Below are 20,951 nucleotides of genomic sequence, written 5' to 3' on the forward strand. Positions count from 1 at the left end.
CAAAAAAAGAAAAATACATTTCAGTACACATATCCTCGGATAAAAGTTACGGGACATTTTTTAAAAACAAGAGACCTTTAGTTATAAAAGTAGTAGTGCTAAAATCAGTGGGGTGTGGGAGCTAAGCATTGTTCATTGTGTCCTGTCTTGGCCATAGCTCCTTAGGTCTAATTCGGGCCGAGTTCTTGGCTTGTTAGTTTGAACTCCACTAGTTTCAGGAACTTCACCAGCTTTCCATTAAGTGGGGGAAGACCTGGATCAAAGCAGGCGAGAACAGCTTGTCTGCGTGTGCGAATTCTTTGTTCATTGATGGAAATTTTTAGCAGGACTGCTCTTTCCTCTTTCAGCCTCGGGCAGGTGCATAGCAGATGTTCAAAGTCTTCGTTCCCTGCACCGCACAGCCTGCATTTTGTCCCTCAGTTCCATCTCAGCCATGGTTGTAGGTGTGGTATGGCTGGTAGGATACCTAGCCTATGTTTTAGAAAGGCTTCTTTAGTTTTCCTGCCATACCCCAGACCAAAATACGCTTGTAGCCCCGGTAATTTATATGTGCCCAGAGTCAACCAGGAGTGACGCCTGTGGGAAAAGATGGCTTTATCTTCCACGTGAGACTGTCTCTTTATGCTCTTATTTGCTACGTGCTTAAATTGCACGTGCGATACTGGAGTATCCCATAATTCTTTCAGTCCTGTAACAGTCAGCGACTCCTCCAAATATTTTTCGCCGGCATCTTGGAGAAGCTGCACAGTTCTTGCCAGAGCTGATGGTTCAGTGTATTATCTGGTGCGTTCTTTATTTTGTGCCAGGACTTTATATATTACCCTCTCCGTGCAAGCGTTTGGCAGGTCAGTCCAAATTCTAACCGGATCTGGGCTTATGAGGTGTATGTTGGCAGGTTAAAAAGGAGTCTGTAGGCCTTTGAGATGATTATGTCCAGCAGTTTCGCATCTGTGCCTCTTAGTGCCTCACTACCATACGTGATAGACAACTCTATTTTGACTTGAGCCACGCGAAGCAGTGGCAGAAGGGTTGGACCATTCAAATTTGTCTTTAGTTGTTTGAGTGTCGTAGCTATCAGCATGCCTTTCTTCTTTATGGCCTCTAGGTGATTTGAGTAGCGACCTCCTTTGTCAACTAAGATTCCAAGGTATTTATATTCCGAGCAATTTGCAACTATCTTTGTTCCAAGTACCCAAGTTTGCGGCTTTTTATTCCCAGTTATTGACAAGACTTTGGTCTTGTCAATATTTACTTCGAGCAGATTTTCTTCGGCATATCCGTGGAGCGTATTGATAAGATTCTTGAGACCTACTTTCGTATGGCTAAGCAGGACCACGTCGTCTGCATAAGATATGCTCGGCAGCGCTTTACACCCCAAACGGGGGGCATGGGCATTGCAAGCCTCTAGAACAGGGGGCAAGTCAGCTGTAAATAAGTTAAAAAGGGTGGGTGCTAAAACGCACCCTTGCTTTAGACCTTTTGTGGTCGGAATACACCTAGAAAGGTGTGTACCATTCCCGAGCTTAATCTGAACCCATGTATCGGTGTGCAGTTCAATCAAAAGGTTTAGTAAAGGTGCGGGGATGCCCCAAGAGGCCAGTTTTCTCCAAAGGTTGCCTCGGTTTACATTGTCAAAAGCCGCTTTGAAGTCCACAAAGCAAAGGTGAAGAGCCTGTTTGGTCACCCTTGCCTTGTCGATGAGTAACGATATTGCCAGGAGGTTTGTTTTTGTTTCGTGTCTCTGCAGAATCCCGTTTGACTAGATGGAATTATGTTACGGCTGGTTGCCCATTCGCGGAGCTCAGTCAATAAGAGCCCTGCGAAGTATTTTGCCTCAATGTCAAGAAGTGCTATAAGGCGGTAATTCTTTGGTAATGTTCTGTCCCCCGCCTTATATATTGGTGAAATGATTGAGCCCCTTCATGAAGCAGGAAGGTGCCCAGATTGGCTAACAGACATATAGAGGGTGGTCAGCGTTTCTACCCAATATTCTGGCTCGAGTTTAAAGAGGGCCGGAGGAATTCCGTTTAGCCCTGCAGCCCCGTCCTTTCTTCCTTTGGAGATTAGTTTCCTAAGTATAGCCGCTGTAGTATAGATTTTAGCTTTTTCACATGATGATGTTATTTGTGGGGGTTGGCCCTCTGGAGCGACCTGGGCCTTACTTGTTATGGCGGCCAGTTGATTAAAATGTGTGTCTAGGAAAGATTCCCATGAGGATTTTGTTATATAAGATGTTATACCGCTGTGTCTGGGATTTAGCAATTTGTTTATTGTGGACCAAAACTGGAGGCTGTTGTTTTCCTTAGAGTCGTGGTAAAGTTTGGCCCAGAAGTCTTCTTCGTTGGATCTTTTGACCACCCATTTCAGTTTTTTGAGGTCCGCCCGGTGCTTGTGAAGCTGTGCAAGAATGAACCCGTCGCCCGGACTTTTTCTCAACAGTCTTAGGGATTTATTAATAGCTTTCTTGTGGGTTTTTAAAGCTAATTTCTGGGTGCTAGAGGTCTTCCAAGTGACCCTGGAGCCAAAAGATGGAAAGTGCCATACTGTTGTTGAGTATTGGTTAGCAAAATCGGCCGTAAAATTTTCCCATCCGGCTACTGGGTTGCCCAAGGGATAATTTAAGCTATTAAGTTGAAATTTTGCTGCTTGAAGTACCTCCACCGTGTTTGCAACCGAGGTGTTAATTTGTTTAAGGTTTATGGTATGGCTGGCGTGTGGCCCTGTTGGGTTTGAGAGAATTAAGTCCGGAAGGACACAAACGGAGACTTCTTGGGGGCGATGGTCGCTATCTCCCTTATCGCCTAGGTTGAAGCCCAATACATGATGAAAAAGTGAGAGAGAGACTAACGTGTAATCTATTGTAGAGGTTGCATTGCCTGAGTTAAACGATGCCACAGATGGAGAGTCTTCACGGAATCTCCCATTTAGGACCCTCAGGCCCGTGTGTTCCAGGTCTTCCAGCAGCTCCTTTGCGCGCTTGTGAATTTTACCTTGGCTGCTGAAGGATTGGATTGGAATGTTCCAGTGATAAGACTGGGCCTGAATGTCGCTGTTTGATGACCCTAAAATACATTGATTGAAATCTCCAGAAAGAATAAAATTGACTGAAGTTTGCGTAGCCATGACAAGATATAGATGGTCCATTAGGAGTTTCCCCTCTTGTTTTTTCTTTTTTGGGTTGATGTATATGTTAATCAACTGAACCTCTTTCTTCTTTCCCCCAAAGTTTAATGAAATCACGACTGTATTTTTACCCGTAGAGTTGGTGGTAAGTGCCTGCACATTGCCGACAGTTGAGATTTTGATATAGGTTGCTAGGCCTCCGGCTGGGGTGTGGTAGCAGGTGTAGTCTTCTATGTGAACCGGCTCTTCCAGCCATGTCTCCTGCAGGAGGATGATATCAAATGATTTCACATAATGTAGGAAATCGGTATCTGCTGCTTTGTTATTAAGCCCATTTAGATTCCATGAGCATAGTTCCAGGTGTGGTGGGGCCAAGGGCAGGCCTGGCTCCATTAGATTCCCTTGTCATTGGAGATTGCTAGGTGTATTGCTTATTCTGAAATGCTGGTAATCAAGTGAGCTATACGAATTTGCGACCGTTGAGCTGTTTTTGACCAGTGCCGCCTGAGCAGTTGTAGGGGATCGACCCAGAGCGCCCCTTAGCACAGACCTTCTCATCGAATTTGTTGTTGGTGGTCCGTGCCTAGGTCTCTCGAGCAGGGGCAACAGATATCCTATGTTGTGGGACACGGCAGATTTAATCCCCCATGCTTTAAGGAGATTTTGCTCTTCTAAGATTTTGTTTGCAATTTCGGACGAAATCCATGTTGCTTTTGTCGCTTCGTTGCAGTTTTGCCGGTCCGTTTCTATGAATTCTATAGAAAGAAGGTCGGCTGAGGATAAGTTGTTTAGTGCTGGTATAGTGCTAAGTAGCCGAAGTAGGTTGCCTCTATTCAGAATATCGAATCGACCCTTTGAATCGTACTCTGGAGTAAAGAGGATAGTGGTAGAGTTCCTATTTGGATCATTCGACTGAGCTGTTGGCGGGTTGGTGGAGACTTGGGTCCTTATCTTGTTGTTGTCGGACTGTGGTAGGATGCCTGTGAGAATGTCCCCGGAGGAGAAGTTCTTACAAGCGGAAGCAGAGGGAACTATAGGGACGCCCACTATGGCGGAAGATAGCTGAGTTTGGGGGCACATGTTTCCATAGGTTCTTTAGCTCGAGATTTTTCACAGTGTGTGGTAGTTGAGGCTTCTCGTACCAAGTCCGTACTATTCTTTGGCCATGCCCCCCTTAGTTCGAAAATCGGTAGTAATTTAGATGGGCTAGCGTCGTTCTCTTTTTCGTGGCCACGATTTGCCATTTTGTTTTCCAGTATCGCTACCAGGCAGGACCCTACCAACCTCCTGCGTAGATGCCCCTTTGGTAGCTAAAGCGTATGCTCTATTTGAGGGAGATCTGTGCCCCATAGAGATTGGTTCTCCGCTGGCGTTGCTTTCTGTCATTGGGCCAAGGTCTTGCTGCTCTTGTCTTTTACTTGGCATCAAGAGTGGGTAGACTTCTGCCATACTTGTTGTTGTTTGTTTATTGCGACTTTTCCTTCTTTGCTGCCGCCGACCTTTCGCGTTCAGGGGCGGCGTATTGACCTTTGGAGGTGAAGAGGATCTTGTTGACGGGTGGCCCAGTGGCAGCACCGGTGCAGCCTTATCTGCAGTACTGATTATAGTAGGCCCTCCTGTTTGTGGTGCCAGGAAGGGTGTTTCACCAGGAATGATGTACTGGGGTCTTTCGATAGGCCCGTTTGGCAGCCCATCTATCAGAGAGGATACTATTTCTGGAAGTGCTGCCAGTTTGTCAATGATAGGACCGCAGCTGCATGCCAGCTTTGCCTCGTGCTGGGCTCTGCTAATTAGAGAGTTTAATTTGCCTAGTTTCTCGTCAATCCGCCCGACAAAGACAGCCAAGGTATCAAGTAGAGTCAGCTGTAGATCCATTTTATCAGATTGGAAGTGGAGAGTGTCTACAGTTCGTTGCATGGTGTTTAGAAGGATGTCCCACGTTTTTGACACATCCGATACTTGAGACCTAGGTGACGACCTTTTTTGCGATGTCAATTTGTTGGGTGTTGACGACAGAGAAGAGTTTGGTAAAGTAATTGAATTTGAGGAAGTACCCTCCTGGTCAGAGCCCCTTTTGGGAGGCTGGATTTTGCTGATTGATTCCTCTGTAGGCAAAGATGGTTTAGCCAGTGTGGTCGGAATATGGGAGGCAGCTAGTTCGGCCCACTCTTGTGATCCCAAATAAGTTGAGTTTGCGGGGCCGTCGCTCCCAAGATTTGATATGTTTACCACCGCCACCTTCCGGTGTTCATCTGAGGTCTGGTCTTTTACAGTTTCTTCAATTGACTGTTGGTGAGATTTTGAACTGTCCAATTGGTCCAGGAGGCTTTTATCAGTGATCAGCGAATTCTTTGAATTTTCTGGGTTATCGCTGCTTAAAGCTTCTTGCCATTGATAGAAATCCTTGTCACTGAAGGTTGTGAGGTTGTGCAAAGAATGCTTTGGTTTCTGGTTGGTTAAAAGTGAGGGTAGAGTAATTGGTATAGGTGGCGAGTTAATGTGCTTGAGAGAGGAAGATAAATGTGGGGCCGACATGGCCAACATGGCCCCCCTGTCGCCTAACCGCGAGGCTGGTGGGCTACCTTTGGCCATATTTGCAGGCACACCTTCCCCCACGGGCGCTGTTTTCCCCTCAGGAAGTGGACCCGCAGCTGGTGAGTCATCTGTTATGGGAAATCAATTTGTGATGCCGCTTTCTTGATCCAAGGATTGGTCTTTTTGCAGTTCACAAGGGGATAGTGGAAGAAGAGAGTCCTGGAGACCCAGGATTTTTCCACTGGACGAAAAGATAGCGGAGAGTGGATCCTTCAGAAAATTAAATTTTGATGTAATTTTTGGTTGTCGAAGGTTGGGGCGAGAAAATGCGGGCTTGATCGCCACATGTCCCAATCGCTCCTAGAGATGAATCCTCACTCCTGCTAGCTTCATTTACATTTTCCTTTTTGTTGTCACTTTCTGCGGGTAGCTGTTTTACCTTTGCCTTGGATTTGGGCTTATTTTAGAGGTGGACCCTTTTCTTGCCTGACCTCATACTTTGGTAAAGCTGATAGTTAAGCCAAATAGTCGAGAAAGATTGTCGGCTATGCAGGCTTTTACTCCAAAAGCTTTCTCAGTGTCTGGTATCACAATCACAGCGTCTGGTGTCACAAGGGCGAGATGCAGGGGGAAGGGGGCGCAATCTTGCAGTGTCCCAGTATCACGATATCCTGTTATCGCCTCCCCCCGGCTCACTAGCCACTTGCCCCTCTCCCTTCAGGTCTTCCTAACTGTGGGACACGGCAGCTCACCTTCCCACGCTGACGCCGCCGATGCCGCTGACACCGCCACTGCTCCTCTGACTCCGCCACTCCACCACTCATCAGCGCTCTGTGCTCTGCACTGCGGTGCTCCGCTCCGCCACTTCCCTGCAGCCAATCCTCACTGCAGCCACTTAACCGAAGACTCAGCTAATTCGACCGAATTTAGCACCGAATTGGGCTCCGGCCACAACGCAGCCGCCAAGGATCTCTCGACGCGCCCCGGCACGGCAGACTCAGCACCCGTTGCTCTCTGAATTCTTACGAGTTCTTACGAGCACAGTTAGTTCGCTACTGTGCTGGTTGCTCAGGCCGCCGCCGGTATCGCTTCCACCCGCGATACTCAGAGCTGGTTTCCCTCGTCGCTTCTCAGCACACAGCTCCGGCTCGGGCTTATACTCAACGGCTCCGGGGGTCCCCTCAAGCCCGCTGTGGACAGCCGTCGGAGCTATTCCTTTCCTCCCCTCTCCTCTTGCAGCTGCTCAGAGCTAGTGGCTAGTGGTCTGTGGCATTAGCTGCTCTCTATTGCGCTCTAGTGGACAATCTCAGAGGAGCCTTAGGAGGCTCAGTAACTCAATAACACAGTGGGGGGGAGGCACAACTGCAATGCTCCACAGATGCTTAAAGGGCACTTTTTGGAGTCCTTTAGCGTCCATTGGAAGTCCTTTGAGAGTGCACTGAGGCTCAACACAAGTTCAGAGGCAGAGGGACAAGCAAACATGTGCAAAGGTGGGCAGGCACAACAATCAATGCTGGTGAAAAACCAGTGTGAGACACAGACCTTTAGTACCTGCCCCAGCGGCCTCGCAGGTACTTACGGGAGTCCACAGTTCTGGCCCTGGCTGTGCCCTCCGTCCACCAACAGGCAAGAAACGCGTCCACCAGCTGCCTTCGTCGCCGCTCGTGCGCCTGCAGGGACTGGCGGTCGTGGTCGCGGGGGGTCGCAGGAGGTCACGACTCGCAGCCCCTGGCTCCTGGCTCACTCGCGGCTCACTCCTGCTCCTTGCCGCGGCCACAAACAAGCCGCAAACAATCCGCCTCCGTGTCTCCGTGTGGGCTCCGGGTGCTCCGAGTCTCCGTGCCTGCTCCTGCTCGCCTCCTCGCCTCGCCTGCTTCGACTTGCTCAAACAGACCAGCTCAATCGGGCCTCATTGGACACAGAGCATTGAACAGATGACATTGGGGGTAATCAGTATAAAAGACATTTATTATTTTGGGCCTGACACTGAAAACTGGATATTGCAAAACTTTGGAAGGCTGATACCCCCCTCGCATATCGACATGGGAGGGTGGCATGGATATTCTATGTAGCTAGAACGACCAGTATTCATTGCTCTTGGATGCCCTCACAAGCACACTAAAATATAGAAACAGTGGGCCACGTATAGTAACATTCCCGGGGAGACTCGCACTACAGTCATCTGTTAATGATTGAAGTCGTAACATGCCGTTAAAGATCGAGGGTTTACACTGTCACCACATACACCTGTAACAGTGACGCAAGTAATCATGAGATATATGCAAGTGACGGGCTGCAGATTCGGGACTAGTTGGATGCTCTTGTTTTTGTTTATTGTGTGTAATCCTACGATACTGGATAAGATGTGGACTGTAATTTCCCTCCTATGTACAGATTTTATGATCTACAAGTCCATCGATGTTTGGAAATCCTGTATTGACTTCCACAAACGTAATAAAATGTGTTTCCTCCCCCCCAAAAAGGTGCCAATTTTTTTTTGGGGGGGGGTTGCTTTCGGGAGACTTCAGCTGCCCTCGCTGTCAAAGTCAGGGGGCAGATGTGGTTCATATGTTCAGTACATGTCCTGCCTTATAAACCCTTAAAAGTGATTTAACAAAGTTCATGAAAACTGTTTTAAAACTTAATGTTACTCTGACACCTCAGTTAATGCTGTTGTGCGTGCACAGCGAGAGGACTACCAGGCCCGATCATTTTTTTGTGCAGGGGCGTCTCCTCTGCTAAGGCGGAGGGGTGATGCCCACTGCTCTGAGCAGTAAAAAAGGGGGAAAAAATGATAATAACAAGGTGTTTATCGTTTTTTTGTCTCTGCAGGGATGGGTTAGGGCGGGGCTGGTGGCTCGGAGGAGGAGTGGATTGTGCACACTAAGGGGCCGATTAGGATGGCGGTTTTTCCGCATCCTCCGGGCCGGCGGAAGTGTCCGCCGGCCTGGAGGATGCGGAAAAACCGCTGCGGAGCCTCCAAAGACCCACCGCCAAATTAGGATGGCTGGTGGGTCTGGAATTCCGTCCGCCGCTTTTCCGCCGCGGTCGGCTTCCGACCGTGGCGGAAAAGCTATAACATGGCAGGCGGTGTCTATGAGACACCGTCCGCCATATTAGGATGTTCGTGAATACATGCTTTTCCACGGCGGCTTTTCCGCCATGGAAAAGCATACGGACATTCACTTTGGGGGCCCGTTGCGGGCCCCCTGGGTGAATGGGGGGTGGGGGGTGCACATGGGGGGTACCTATGGTACCCCCCTGCATTTGCGTGCACAAAGCAGCAGGCACCGTGCGGTGCCGGCCGCTTTGTGCATGTAAATGTAAAACATGCTTTTTTAACATTGCGGCGGGTGCAGCTTGAAGCTGCACCCGCCGCAATGTTAAATATAGAGGATGTGACCGCCACCCTGGCGGTCACATCCTAATCAGCACGGAGGGAACGCCGCAGCCCCTGCGGACGTTCCCTCCTCCTCAAGGGTGGCGGACGGACGCAAGTCCGTCCGCCATCCTAATCGGCCCCTAAGTGTGCACGACTGCTTGGGAAACAGTCATGCACACTTTGCATGTTCCCCACCCAGGCTGCATTACTGCCTGGGTGGGGAACATGCACAGGCTCCCTGACCCAGTCTGAGCGCTAAACCACTGCGCTCTGACCAGTCACACCGCTGCATTGTATTGTTGTGATTGGCTCAGGGGAGGTTATGTGCTTCCGGACTCTTCAGCAACGAGGGAGAAGAGATGGAGGCGGCCTCAGTGCGAGCCTGCGAGGAAGGGATTTGTTTAAAAAAATATATATATCGTGTCACCCTCCCGCTTCCCGCCAGCCGCCTCTGTTTTTGTGTTGATGGCCATGGCAGTGGTTCGTATTTGCATTACTTCAGCCTGGCTGGACTCGCATCCCACGCCAGTTCATCAATGGCTTACACGTCTGTTGTCAGTATACAGGCTTGAATATTCTTTGTATGCACGCAAAGGAAGGAAAGCCAGGAAGAAGGGGAACCGGATCTGGTCTCCTATCCATGACTGGGTCGGGGGTCTGCAGTCAACTCAGCCGGATTAAGGGGGTGCAGATTTTAAACAAGGTCTCGCGGAGTTAGAGAGAGAAATCAGTGGCTATCCTAGATCAGAAGTGCAGGACTCCCTCGGGTACAACAATGCTGTTATATCAAGGCAAGATAGAACCACCTTGTGCATATTGGCTGAATTAGCATTCAACTCTTTTTGTACTGGCTAATTTCAGTAATATTAGTAGCATTTTTTTGCACCTTGTGTATGAATTGATTTTGTTTTCAATGTTTCAGTAATGAATATTGATATTGGAATGTTGCTTAGTAATGATTAATGCACTTTTCGCACTGTATTTGCAGAGTGGCACTTTATATGGTCTCTATAAACTATTGGCAGTGTCTTTATATCATGAATTTAAGCGTAACTAGGCTGAGCTAAATTGTGTATTTTCTGTTTGTACTTAAGGTAACTTTATTAACTTATTGGTTACTCCGCTGAGTTGTATGTATCTGTCTTAGTAAGGATATGGTTTTTTTTGTTCTTTTGGTGACTCTTATCTTGTTTTTTTATATTTATATTTAAAAAATCTGCAATAAAATTATTATTTTTTTAAAAAGAGAAGCAAGTAACTGCCAGAAGCACACAACTTCAAGGCAACATGGAAAGTCTGTAGCAAATTATTTTTGTGTGTGCCCACAATTCCCTAGCTGTGCTCCTTAGTCAGCCCAATTTTTTCCCGCTCGTGACAGAAAAGTCTTCTTATGGAACATGCATCAGAAGTATTGAGGATAAATAAGGGTTAAGTAATGGATGTTTGAATTTTCACCTCACTGCTTGAGCTCGAGTGCATGCTGTGCAGTAGCAGGCAGCACTTCAGCCATGTGAGTCCCCAGACACATGCAGACATGCTGTTAACAAGCACACCTTTCTCCCGCTGGTAATTTATTAAACCAGCCCGAGTTTAAGGGAGACTGACATTATGACGTTAGTGGGTTGTACAGGTGACAGTTAGTTGATTAAATTTACGACCTAAAACCAGATTGTTTCTAATGTTTTTTTGTTTGTTTCTTTTAGATATTCAGCTTTACCATAGCGAAACCCTTGAGTTAATGCTGCGCAGATGGGCAAAACTGGAAAAGGACTTCAAAACAAAAAATGGAAGATATGACATTAGCAAAATTCCAGACATCTATGACTGCATAAAATATGATGTTCAGCATAATGGATCTTTAAAGTTGGAAAACACAATGGAATTATACAGACTTTCTAAGGCTTTAGCTGATATTGTCATCCCACAGGTAAACATGTTAACATCTAGAAGATGTATTTGTTTGAATCGGTACATTTCTTTTGTTTCAAAATGTTAATGTATTTGTAAACCTGAATTTTCCATCATACACTGTTGTTCAGATTACCATGTGTATTTGTCTCCAGACAGATATGTATTCCCGAACTCTAGAAGACACAAACTTAATTAAGTCCACATCTCAACCCTTCACTCTCTTTTTTCTTCCTTACAATATAAACTTGCTAGCCTCTTCATTTCTAAAACATTCTCTGCTCAACTTTGTACAGACCTCCCTAGCTCCCAATACCATTCTAGCACCAGAACACTTCTCTTCCTCTAACCACATAGTGGATTCATTTGGCTCTGTACCTGCTACCAGAGTTACCCCTCTGTATACCCTATTTCACAGCACTACGATGCATTTACTTGTGCCTGAACCATACAAGCCATCTAAGCATACTATTATGCAGTTCATCCTTTAGAATAATTAACACTTCAAATATTGATAATTTTCTTCCTTCCCCTACTTTTGCAGACCTTCTAAGAAACAAAGAAAGACTTTGAGGGAAAATGTGTGCACGTTTTTATGACAGCACTTTGTCCCTGTCCGTGAAAGACAACATGAGAAATAATATTCGCACATAAGTAGAGGTCATGCCACAATCTGTTTGGTCGCAGTTTACGGGTTGATCTAGAACAGTTGTGATTCCCTAATCCCATAACCTACTGCATTTCTGGAAAAACTTATTGTGTGGCATGCAGGTCACGATCTTTGTAAAGTGTCTCAGTGGGTTTTGCTCCATCTGCAGAGAGCTGCTTCTAACATAGAAGGCTCAAGTGGCGAAGGATGTGGAGTAACCTCCAGAGCTGGGGAATCGGGTCCGAGTCTCGGTGTCAACTCAGCATTCCGTGAATTTGGGTAAATCCCTTTATCTCCCCGTGCCTACAAAAAATGTGTAAAGTAACTGGTGCTCAGATAAAGCGCTCCAAAACCTTTGAGTCGAGTTGGCGCTATATAAAACTTCAACAAAAAGTTACTGTCCATACAGGTTTTAATTCAGACTGTCATTATTTTAAGGTTGTTGAAATAAGTTATTTTGTGCAGTAGTAAACGGGAAACATCCTTTACAACGGAACCGTTACAACGTGGTACCGTTACAACGTAGGATTTACAACGAAAGTCGTTACAACGACTTTCGCTGGAGGGCGCTCTAGGATAGGGTATAGTTTAATTTACTATCCAACACCTTCCCTACTATCCACGGGGACTGGAGTTGGAATAGTAAATTAAACTATTCACTATCCAGCGCCCCCAACGCAAGTCGTTGTAACGACTTGCGTTGTTAAACCTGCCTCGTAAAGGTACGTGTTGTAACGGTACGCGTTGTACCGTCATACACCCGTAGTAAACCATTATTATTGAGTGCCAAAGCCTTTAATAATTAAGTGGTAGATAAATGTTGAGTGTATATTTGTTTACTTGTCCCACTACACTCGCTGTGTCCTTGAGCTGAATGCCAACATCCAGACACATGCAGGGACATCCAACTGTATTCAGAAAGTGCTGCCTGTGTAGAGCAGTAACTTTGCAGGTGGATGGGATGCTCTCTTGACATCCTACAGCCCCCCAGCTGGAAATTCCTCAAATCATGGACCAGACGTAATATATCTGAAAGAAACAGGTTAGTATTATATTCCTTGCCTTAGAATATCACCAGGCGTCAAACTGGATCTGGAAATTTTTGCGTAGCAGTACCCATGCACGTCGGTAGGCGTCGTCTGCGGCTCCGTGTCCGTCGTCGGCGTCGTGGGCACCGTGATGACGCCGTCGGAGTACTTAGACGCCGCCTCCGTGTGCTGACGTCAGTTCTTCTTTTTTCCGCGCCAGCAAGCGCAGACCTGGAAAAAGTTGTACCCTAGTCAATTTTTGACTAACTTTTTACGATCCTTTTTGATCTACTTTCGAAGTCTCTCGACTCCGACGGTGCCGGTAGGGATGCCCGGGTTCAAGCCCTGCGCCGACGGATGTCGGTTACCGACCCCCATCGCCGGTGCCTGCACTGTCTAGGCCCGGACCACGACGACAAGTCCTGCTCCGACTGCTGGGCCCTGATGTCTAAAGCTAGACTGGAGCGGTCCCGCAAGCGACTCGAGCTCCGGCAGTCCGCCCCACGCCACTCGAGGTCCCGGTCCGAAAGGAGGTCGAGGGACCGGTCGCGGGGCCGGTCGCGGGGCCGGAGTCACCACAGTTCCGGGAGTCGTCATCGGTCTTCGGGCTCGAAGTCCTCAGGTAAGAGGCACAAGAAGTCGAAGAGGCACCATCGCTCTTCTGACTCCCCCCGACGCTCGCTCGATGCAGCCGGGGGTTCGGGCGACACCGCCCACGCGGCTCCGCCGGAGCCGCAGGTGTCGCGGCCTGCTCCATACCCGCCGGTCCCTGGGCAGAACGTGACGCCGGGGGAGATTGATGACTTCCTCATGGCCATGAGGTCGCTCGCTCCTCCGTCGGGTTCCGCGGTGCCTTCGGGCCAAGCGGTCCTGACTGGGTCCCCACGCGGGCCAGGGGCTTTGGCCCCGGCTCCGTCGGGTGCTTCGGCCCCAGCGCCGTCGGCGACTTCGGTCCCGCCGCCGCAGGGCCCCACTGGATCCAGCTCCGGGTCGCCGCCGGTCGACCTCATGACCTCGCCGGCGCCGGCCCAAAGGGTGTGGCCCCAGGCGCCGCCCCAGGACGACACCGTCCCTGGTCCTGCCCTCGATTCGGGTCCGGCATCGGAGCGGCGCCTCTCTCGACGCCGATGGGAGATTTTTACTTCTACGACCCGGCCCCATCCTTTGAGCCTGAGTGTGAGACGTTGGCCTGGTATATGATGTTCACTATTCTAGTGAACACCTTGCACCAGTCCACACAACCCTCATGGTGATGGTTGTAAGTCAACCTTATAGACCAGCTATCCTAGTGGTAGCGTGGACAGAACAGTCTTAGGCTAAAAGACTCTTGAGGGCGTGTAAAGCCAGCTGTTTTACTATATGTAATCCCTTGAATATCAAATAAAAGGACACCACACAGGATATATATATATATATAAAATATATATGTATTTATTTACTAACACACTCCTCTGAACTCTTAATGAGATCAGAGGCCAAAGCACACAACAAGTTACTTAATCAGGATACGTTAAGTTGCACAATTTACAGTTAGTCCCTAGGGGCCAAGCAAACCATATATTAAGAAATTGGTATAAGTACCACGTCACGAGAAAGGGAAAGGCCTAGGGAATCGCTGGGGCTACACTATCTGAACCTTAGTTTAGAAGTAGGAGGCCCACAGGTGGCGCATGCAGAGCCTTTACCCACACGCGAGAGTCAATGTAAAGTCAATTGGAACTTAGAAGTTAGATAAAGAAGGATTTAGGACACTTCCGGTTTAGCTAGAAGGAAACAACTAAAAACCTAGACACTTGGACAGTCAATACCCTTGTGAGCACCGAAGTACTCGCGTTCCCTCACCCACGGACGGCGGGTGCATAGGTGTGAAGATGTGTCGGGTTTCGCCGTTGAAGTCTATGGAGCCTGTGAAGAAAGATGCTGCAGGCGACCAGGCGTAAGATGTCCAGGTGGATCCAAGGGTGGATCGAGGATGAAGAGGACCTGAAAGCAGAGGGGACAGAGTCTGGGTCACTAGCCAGTGACAGGAAGGAACCAGATGACGTCGAGGAGCAATCAGGTGCTGTCGTGAAGTTTGTCTCTTCAGCCACGCGGACCAGGAGGTGTTGAGGACGACCAGGTGCTGGAGGCGAGCTGTCCCACGAAGGTTCTCGCAGGTGGAGGGGTCGACTGCCGGATTGGAGTCAACAAGCCTTGGCAAAGGCAACCCACGCAGGATTCAAAGCAGGATTCTGGTGCAGACCAGCAAGGTCTGAGGTGCCTCACCTTAGCAGGGAGGCAAGGGCCAGTCTGGAGCAACCAGACCAGCGAGTTGGTTCAAAAGGATTGTCGTCACAGAGGCTACTAGCCAACGGGCCAGCAACCGGACAACGCGTCGAGCAGAACACAAGCAGAAGGGCCCCACGCAGAACTCGTGGAGTGTGGAGGGCTGATCTTCGGTGCAGGTGGAACTCGGATTCGGGGCTTCTCACTCCCCAGTGCACAGCTTCGAGGATACCTCAGGAGCTGCACAGTTAGCAAGTTGCAGGCTTTTCAAGATGTCCGGTCCCACGTGTCTCGTCGCCTCCACGGATCTCAGCTATGCTGCAGACGTGAAGAGAGGGTCAGAGAGGTCTGGAAGTCTGGGTCTTGTCAGGCTCTGTGCTCGGGTTCCGGCGGGAACGTCGACAAAGCAAGCTGTTGATTTGCTCGATGGTGCCTGGTTGCCCAGGGTGGTCACTCCTTGGCCACAAGGGAGATTCTTCAGTCTTCAGATTCAGCAGAACGCCGAAGGTCCAGAGTTTCGTTTCAAGTTTCTGTTCAGGATCAAATGTAAAGTCCAAGGACACACCTCCTACCTTTATACAGCTAAAAGGGGCTGGATTAGTTCCTAGGTCCCTCCTATGGGTGGGACCAGGAAGGGGGGTGGTTACACCCCCTTTCCTTTGTCCAGTTTCGTGCCAGAGCTGGGGCTGGAGTGCCCCAGCAACCGGTTTTAACTGGGGTATGCATGGAGCACCTAGTGTGCCCCAGGCAGTGTCTCAATCTATTCAGCCCTCCCTGTCCCAATACACAAAGTCCTGCCTAGGGTGGTGCTCGCACCTCTCCAGCCAGGAAACCTATTGTCCAAACCTCCGTGACTGGAAGGACTCCCAGCAACAGGAGGTCAGACTTGGGTCTGTGGCAGTAGCGTCCATTTTGTGACGCTGGGGATCTGGTTAACTTTAACCGGGATAGTCAGCAACAACATGTCTTCTCCCTCTAGAAGGGTGGAATGCTACCCCCGTTGCCAGAATTGGCGAGGGAGTAGTATTCCAAAGCGTATGACACCTTACACGACATGTTTAGATAAAGCCGAACCAAAGTTAGCATTTAACCGTGAGGTTCATAATGCATTTAAGAGTATATGGTATGGCAATATCATAGAACAGCTATAAGGACATGGTTCCGAAAGCTGCAGAAGGCTCAGCTCATGCAGGAGCACCCTCTCACACATAACCAAGCACTCTGCCTCCAGGATTGTTAAGGCCTGCCATAGGAGTGACTTATAGGTTACTTTGTGCCTATATATAAGGTTGGATATAGGAATACTATACCTAGGCAAGGGGTGATTACACGACCTTGCCCCAGCTGAGTGATCAGCCAGTTGTGTCAGTTTGAGTGGCCAGCCAGGGGTGGCATAATACATGCTGCAGCCCCTGGTAGGCCTTGGTTATACCTATGCCCTGAGTACCTAGGGTACACTTCTACAGGGGCTGACAAGGTGAACCAATTCCCAATTGTGGTTGTACCTAGAGTACATGGTGTGAATTTAGAGAGAGTGCATCTGGGCTGTGGGTCTGATTAGCAGCAGGCCCACAGCCACATCTAAGTCGAAAACCATTAAAGCAAAAGCAAAAAGTGGGGGTGACCATAGGAAGCAAACCCTACTCTCCTACACAACCCCCCACAAACTTAGGGACATTAAACTAACCTTGACCAGTTGAGTCTTCATGTTCTAAGTGGAAATATCTGGAGAGTCCATCTGCATTGGCATGGTCTGTCCCAGGTCTATGTTCCACTGTAAAGTCCATCCCCTGTAGGGAAATGGACCACCTAAGAAGTTTGGGATTTTCACCCTTCATCTAATTTAACCATAGGAGGGGCTTGTGGTCTGTCTGAATCTTGAAGTGAGTGCCAAACAAGTATGGCCTCAGCTTCTTCAGGGCCCAAACCACAGCAAAGGCCTTCCTCTCTATAGCTGACCAACGTTTCTCTCTAGGGGTCAGCCTTCTGCTTATGAAAGCAATGGGCTGGTCTTGACCATCTATATTCAGTTGCGAAAGTACAGCTCCCACACCTAACTCTGAAGCATCTGTTTGGACTATGAACTCTTTGGAGTAATCTGGACTTTTCAGAATAGGTGCAGTACACATGGCCTGCTTCAGGTCATCAAATGTCTTTTGACAGCTAAATGTCCACGGAACTTTCTTTTGCATCTTTTTGGAAGTGAGGTCATTCAGTGGTGTCACAATGGACCCATAGTTTTTCACAAACTTCCTGTAGTACCCAGACTGGCCCAAGAAAGCTCTGACCTGTGTCTGGGTGATTGGAGGAGTCCAGTCTCTGATGGTCTGGATCTTGCTCTCCAGTGGTTGAACCTGACCCCCACCTACCAGGTGGCCCAGGTATACAACCTTGGTCTGCCCTATCTGGCACTTTGTAGCCTTGATAGTGAGGCCTGCCTTTTGCAGAGCCTCTAAAACATTCCTCAGGTGGACCAGGTGATCCTCCCAGGTGGAGCTAAAGACAGCAATATCATCTAGATAAGCTGCACAATAGTCATCCAGTCATGTGAGAACTTGATTCACCAACCTTTGGAAAGTGGCAGGTGCATTCCTCTAACCAAAGGGCATTACCACAAATTGATAATGTCCTCCTGGGGTCGAAAATGCTGTCTTGGCTTTTGTATTCTCAGCTAATCTGATTTGCCAGTAGCCTGCTGTCAGGTCAAATGTGCTAAAAAACTTGGCAGAAGCCAATCTATCAATGAGCTCATCTGCCCTGGGGATGGGGTGGGCATCTGTCCTAGTGTCAGCATTGAGACCTCTGTAGTCCACACAAAACCTCATCTCTCTCTTACCATCTTGGGGGTGAGGTTTTGGCACCAGGACTACTGGACTGGCCCAGGGGCTCTCTGAGGGAATAACTCCCAGCTCCAACATCTTTTGGACCTCTGTCCTAATGCAGTCCCTGACATGGTCAGGTTGCCTGTAGATTTTACTCTTGACAGGCAGACTGTCCCCAGTGTCCACCTCATGGGTGCACCAGCTTGTCTGACTTGGGGTCAGGGAAAACAGATGTCTGTTCAGAGAGGCTGTCAGCAAAGACTACACCTTCTACTGAACCATCATCAGGGTTCTGAGTAAGCAGGTCTGGGAGAGGGTCACTCACTTCCTCCTGCCCCTCATCTGTAGCCATGAGCAAGCCCATGTCTGCCCTGTCGACAAATGCTTTTAGTCTGTTGACATGAAGCACCATGTGGGGGCTTCTGGGGGTCCCAAGGTCCACCAAATATGTGACATCTCCCTTCTGTTCAACTATTGTGTGGGGTCCAGACCATTTGTCCTGGAATGCTGCTGGGGCCACTTGCTCCAACACCCACAATTTCCGTCCTGGCTGGTACACAGTCAGCACAGCCTTTTGGTCATGCCAAACTTTCTGAAGTTCTTGGCTGGCCTCAAGGATTTTAGAAGCCTTCTCCATATACTCAGCCATCCTGGAGCGGAGACCAAGTACATAGTCCACTAGGCTTTTTGAGAGGTAACTCCCATCCTTCCTTCATAAGACATAGGGGTCCCCTTACAGGATGCCCAAACAAAAGCTCAAAGGGCTGTAGCCAACCCCCTTTTGTGGGACCTCTCTGTAAGCAAACAGAAGGCAGGGTAAAAGGATGTCCCATCTTCGCCTCAGCTTTTCAGGTAACCCTTTTATCATCCCTTTGAGGGTCTTGTTGAATCTTTCCAAAAGCCCATTACACTGTGGGTGATAGGGGGTGGTGAACTTATAGTTGACACCACACTCCTTCCACATTTCAGTTAAATATCCTGACCTGAAGTTTGCACCTCTGTCAGAGACAACCTCCTTTGGAAACCCCACTCTGGAGAAAACTCCAAGTAGGGCCCTTGCCACAACAGGAGCTGTTGTGGACCTCAGGGGGATAGCTTTTGGATACGTGGTGGCATGATCCACTAGCACCAGTATAAATCTGTGCCCAGATGCTGTTTGGGGGTCCGTTGGTCCTACAATGTCTACCCCCACTCTTTCAAAGGGTACCCTCACCACAGGTAGTGGTATGAGGGGGGCCTTTGTGGTGCCACCTGATTTGCCACTGGCTTGGCAGGTAACACAGGAGCGACAAAACTCCTTGGTATCTTCTGACATGTGGGGCCAGTGAAAGTGAGGGACAAGCCTGTCCCAAGTCTTGTTCTGGTCCAGGTGTCCTGCTAAGGGAATATCATGGGCCAAGGTAAGAAGGAAGCCCCTAAATTGCAGAGGTATAACCAACCTCCTGGAAGCACCATACTTGGGGTCTCTAGCCTCTGAATAAAGGAGCCCATCATCCCAATACACTTTATGGGTACCTTGAGCATTCCCAGCAGCCTCATCAGCAGCCTGCTGTCTGAGGGGTTCAAGAGAGGAACAATCTAATTGAGCCTGCCTCAGATCTGCCCTTGAGGGCCCCCCTGTCCCAAGAAGCTCAATCTGATCAGGCTCAAGTTCTTCTAGCCCAGTTCCCTCTTGGATCTCAGAATCATCCTCCTGGGAGGGCTGATCCTCAACCTGAGGCAGGGTGGAAGGCACTGCCTTAACCCTCTAGCTCTTTCTCTTGGTTGGTGTCTGGTCTATTGTTTCAAGAGCCAGCACCTGTTCATGTAAGCACTTTTTGGCCTGTGACCTGGTCACAGCAAGGACATGTGCGGATATTCCCAGCATTTCTGCATGGGTCCTATACTCCACCTCAGACCAAACTGAGGTTTCAAGATCATTACCTAACAGATACTCTACTGGAAGGTCTGAACTCACAACAACTCTTTTGAGGCCAGTTACCCCCCCCCAGGAGAAGTTAACAACTGCCATACTATGGGAGGTAGTGGCATTGCTAGCATTGGTCGGTCACTAGGTAGGTCTCACCTAGTATGATCTGTTAAGGGTCCACAAAGTTAGGTGTCACCATGGTGACACTGGCACATGTGTCCCTGTAGGCCTGAGCCATCTTATTATTAATAAAGGTGTCTACCTGTACTTGCTCAGATTACTTAGACTTACAGTAGAGGACATTGCTATGTCCCCATCACAGACAAGAACAGCCTGAGTTGGTTCTCTGACTAGGCCAGAGTCCACCTCAGTTCCCAGGGTCAACCCTACTACACCCTTTTGCTGGGAACCACCACTAACAGCTGGACTAGGGGGGACAGTTGCCTTAGGGGCAATGGTGGTTGGTGCTGTGCCCTTCTTGGTGCACTCACTAAACCAGTGAGAGACTGATTTACAGTATCCACACCAGGGCTTCTTTGGACCTTCTTGTTTGTTTGTTCTTTTTGGAGCCACCCTCCCCCTGTGCCTTTTGGGGGCCTGGCAAAGACTTCTTTTTTTAGGTCTCGCCTGTCGATGCGCATGCGCATCGAGCAAGGCGAGAGTATTGCGACTTATCTACTCTTTATCCACACTGCAAGGAATCGTGGCGATTCCTTGCAGTGCCCGTGACTTTTAAGCTCAATGCGCATGCGCATTGAGCTTAAAAGCGCGTGCACGTCCGTCTTTGTTTACCCGCTCCGCCCCCTCCCCTTCCCGCCGTGTCGCATTTCTCCTCCCCCCTCCCCTCTCTTCCCTCCGGCTTGTTTGTTTATTTGACCCGCTCCGCCCCCTCCCCTTCCCGCCGTGTCGCATTTCTCCTCCCCCCTCCCCTCTCTTCCCTCCGGCTTGTTTGTTTATTTGACCCGCTCCGCCCCCTCCCCTTCCCGCCGTGTCGCATTTCTCCTCCCCCCTCCCCTCTCTTCCCTCCGTTTTGTTAAAGTCCGTCGCTATGCTACTTGCCCTATCCAAATGGCTCTGAAGTGCCAGACAGCGGAACAACTTGAATTAGTCACTGACAAAGTCGATAGGTCGCTACCATGTTCCTTCAAAGCAGTTTTTGCGTGCTTTGCATGTACGTGTGATTCACAAGAGAAATAGGGGCTCGACGGTGCCTAGTTTGCACAAGTCTGCCTCCCGCTGTGGGTCGGCCCGATGAGAAGAGCTGCGCTGATTGGCAAAGTGTCCCCTCTACATTGTTAGTTGAGCCGGAGCTGTTGCGACTCAAGGTAGG

At 49.1% G+C, this 20,951-nt stretch overlaps 1 protein-coding gene across 5 annotated transcripts in view; it reads left to right on the top strand.

Annotated features, from left to right (window-relative positions):
- Positions 1-20,951, top strand: part of PPIP5K2 (diphosphoinositol pentakisphosphate kinase 2) — a 1,596,028-nt gene that overhangs the window by 822,773 nt on the left and 752,304 nt on the right. For all 5 annotated transcript variants that reach the window (XM_078675453.1, XM_078675448.1, XM_078675449.1 and 2 more), the window contains exon 19: positions 10,744-10,967. In XM_078675453.1, coding sequence (XP_078531579.1) covers positions 10,744-10,967 — 224 coding nt within the window. The remainder of the gene's footprint in view (positions 1-10,743; positions 10,968-20,951) is intronic.

The sequence above is a fragment of the Lissotriton helveticus genome, chromosome 2_1 (assembly GCF_964261635.1).
Source record: "Lissotriton helveticus chromosome 2_1, aLisHel1.1, whole genome shotgun sequence".
In the NCBI taxonomy this organism is placed as follows: Eukaryota; Metazoa; Chordata; class Amphibia; order Caudata; family Salamandridae; genus Lissotriton; species Lissotriton helveticus.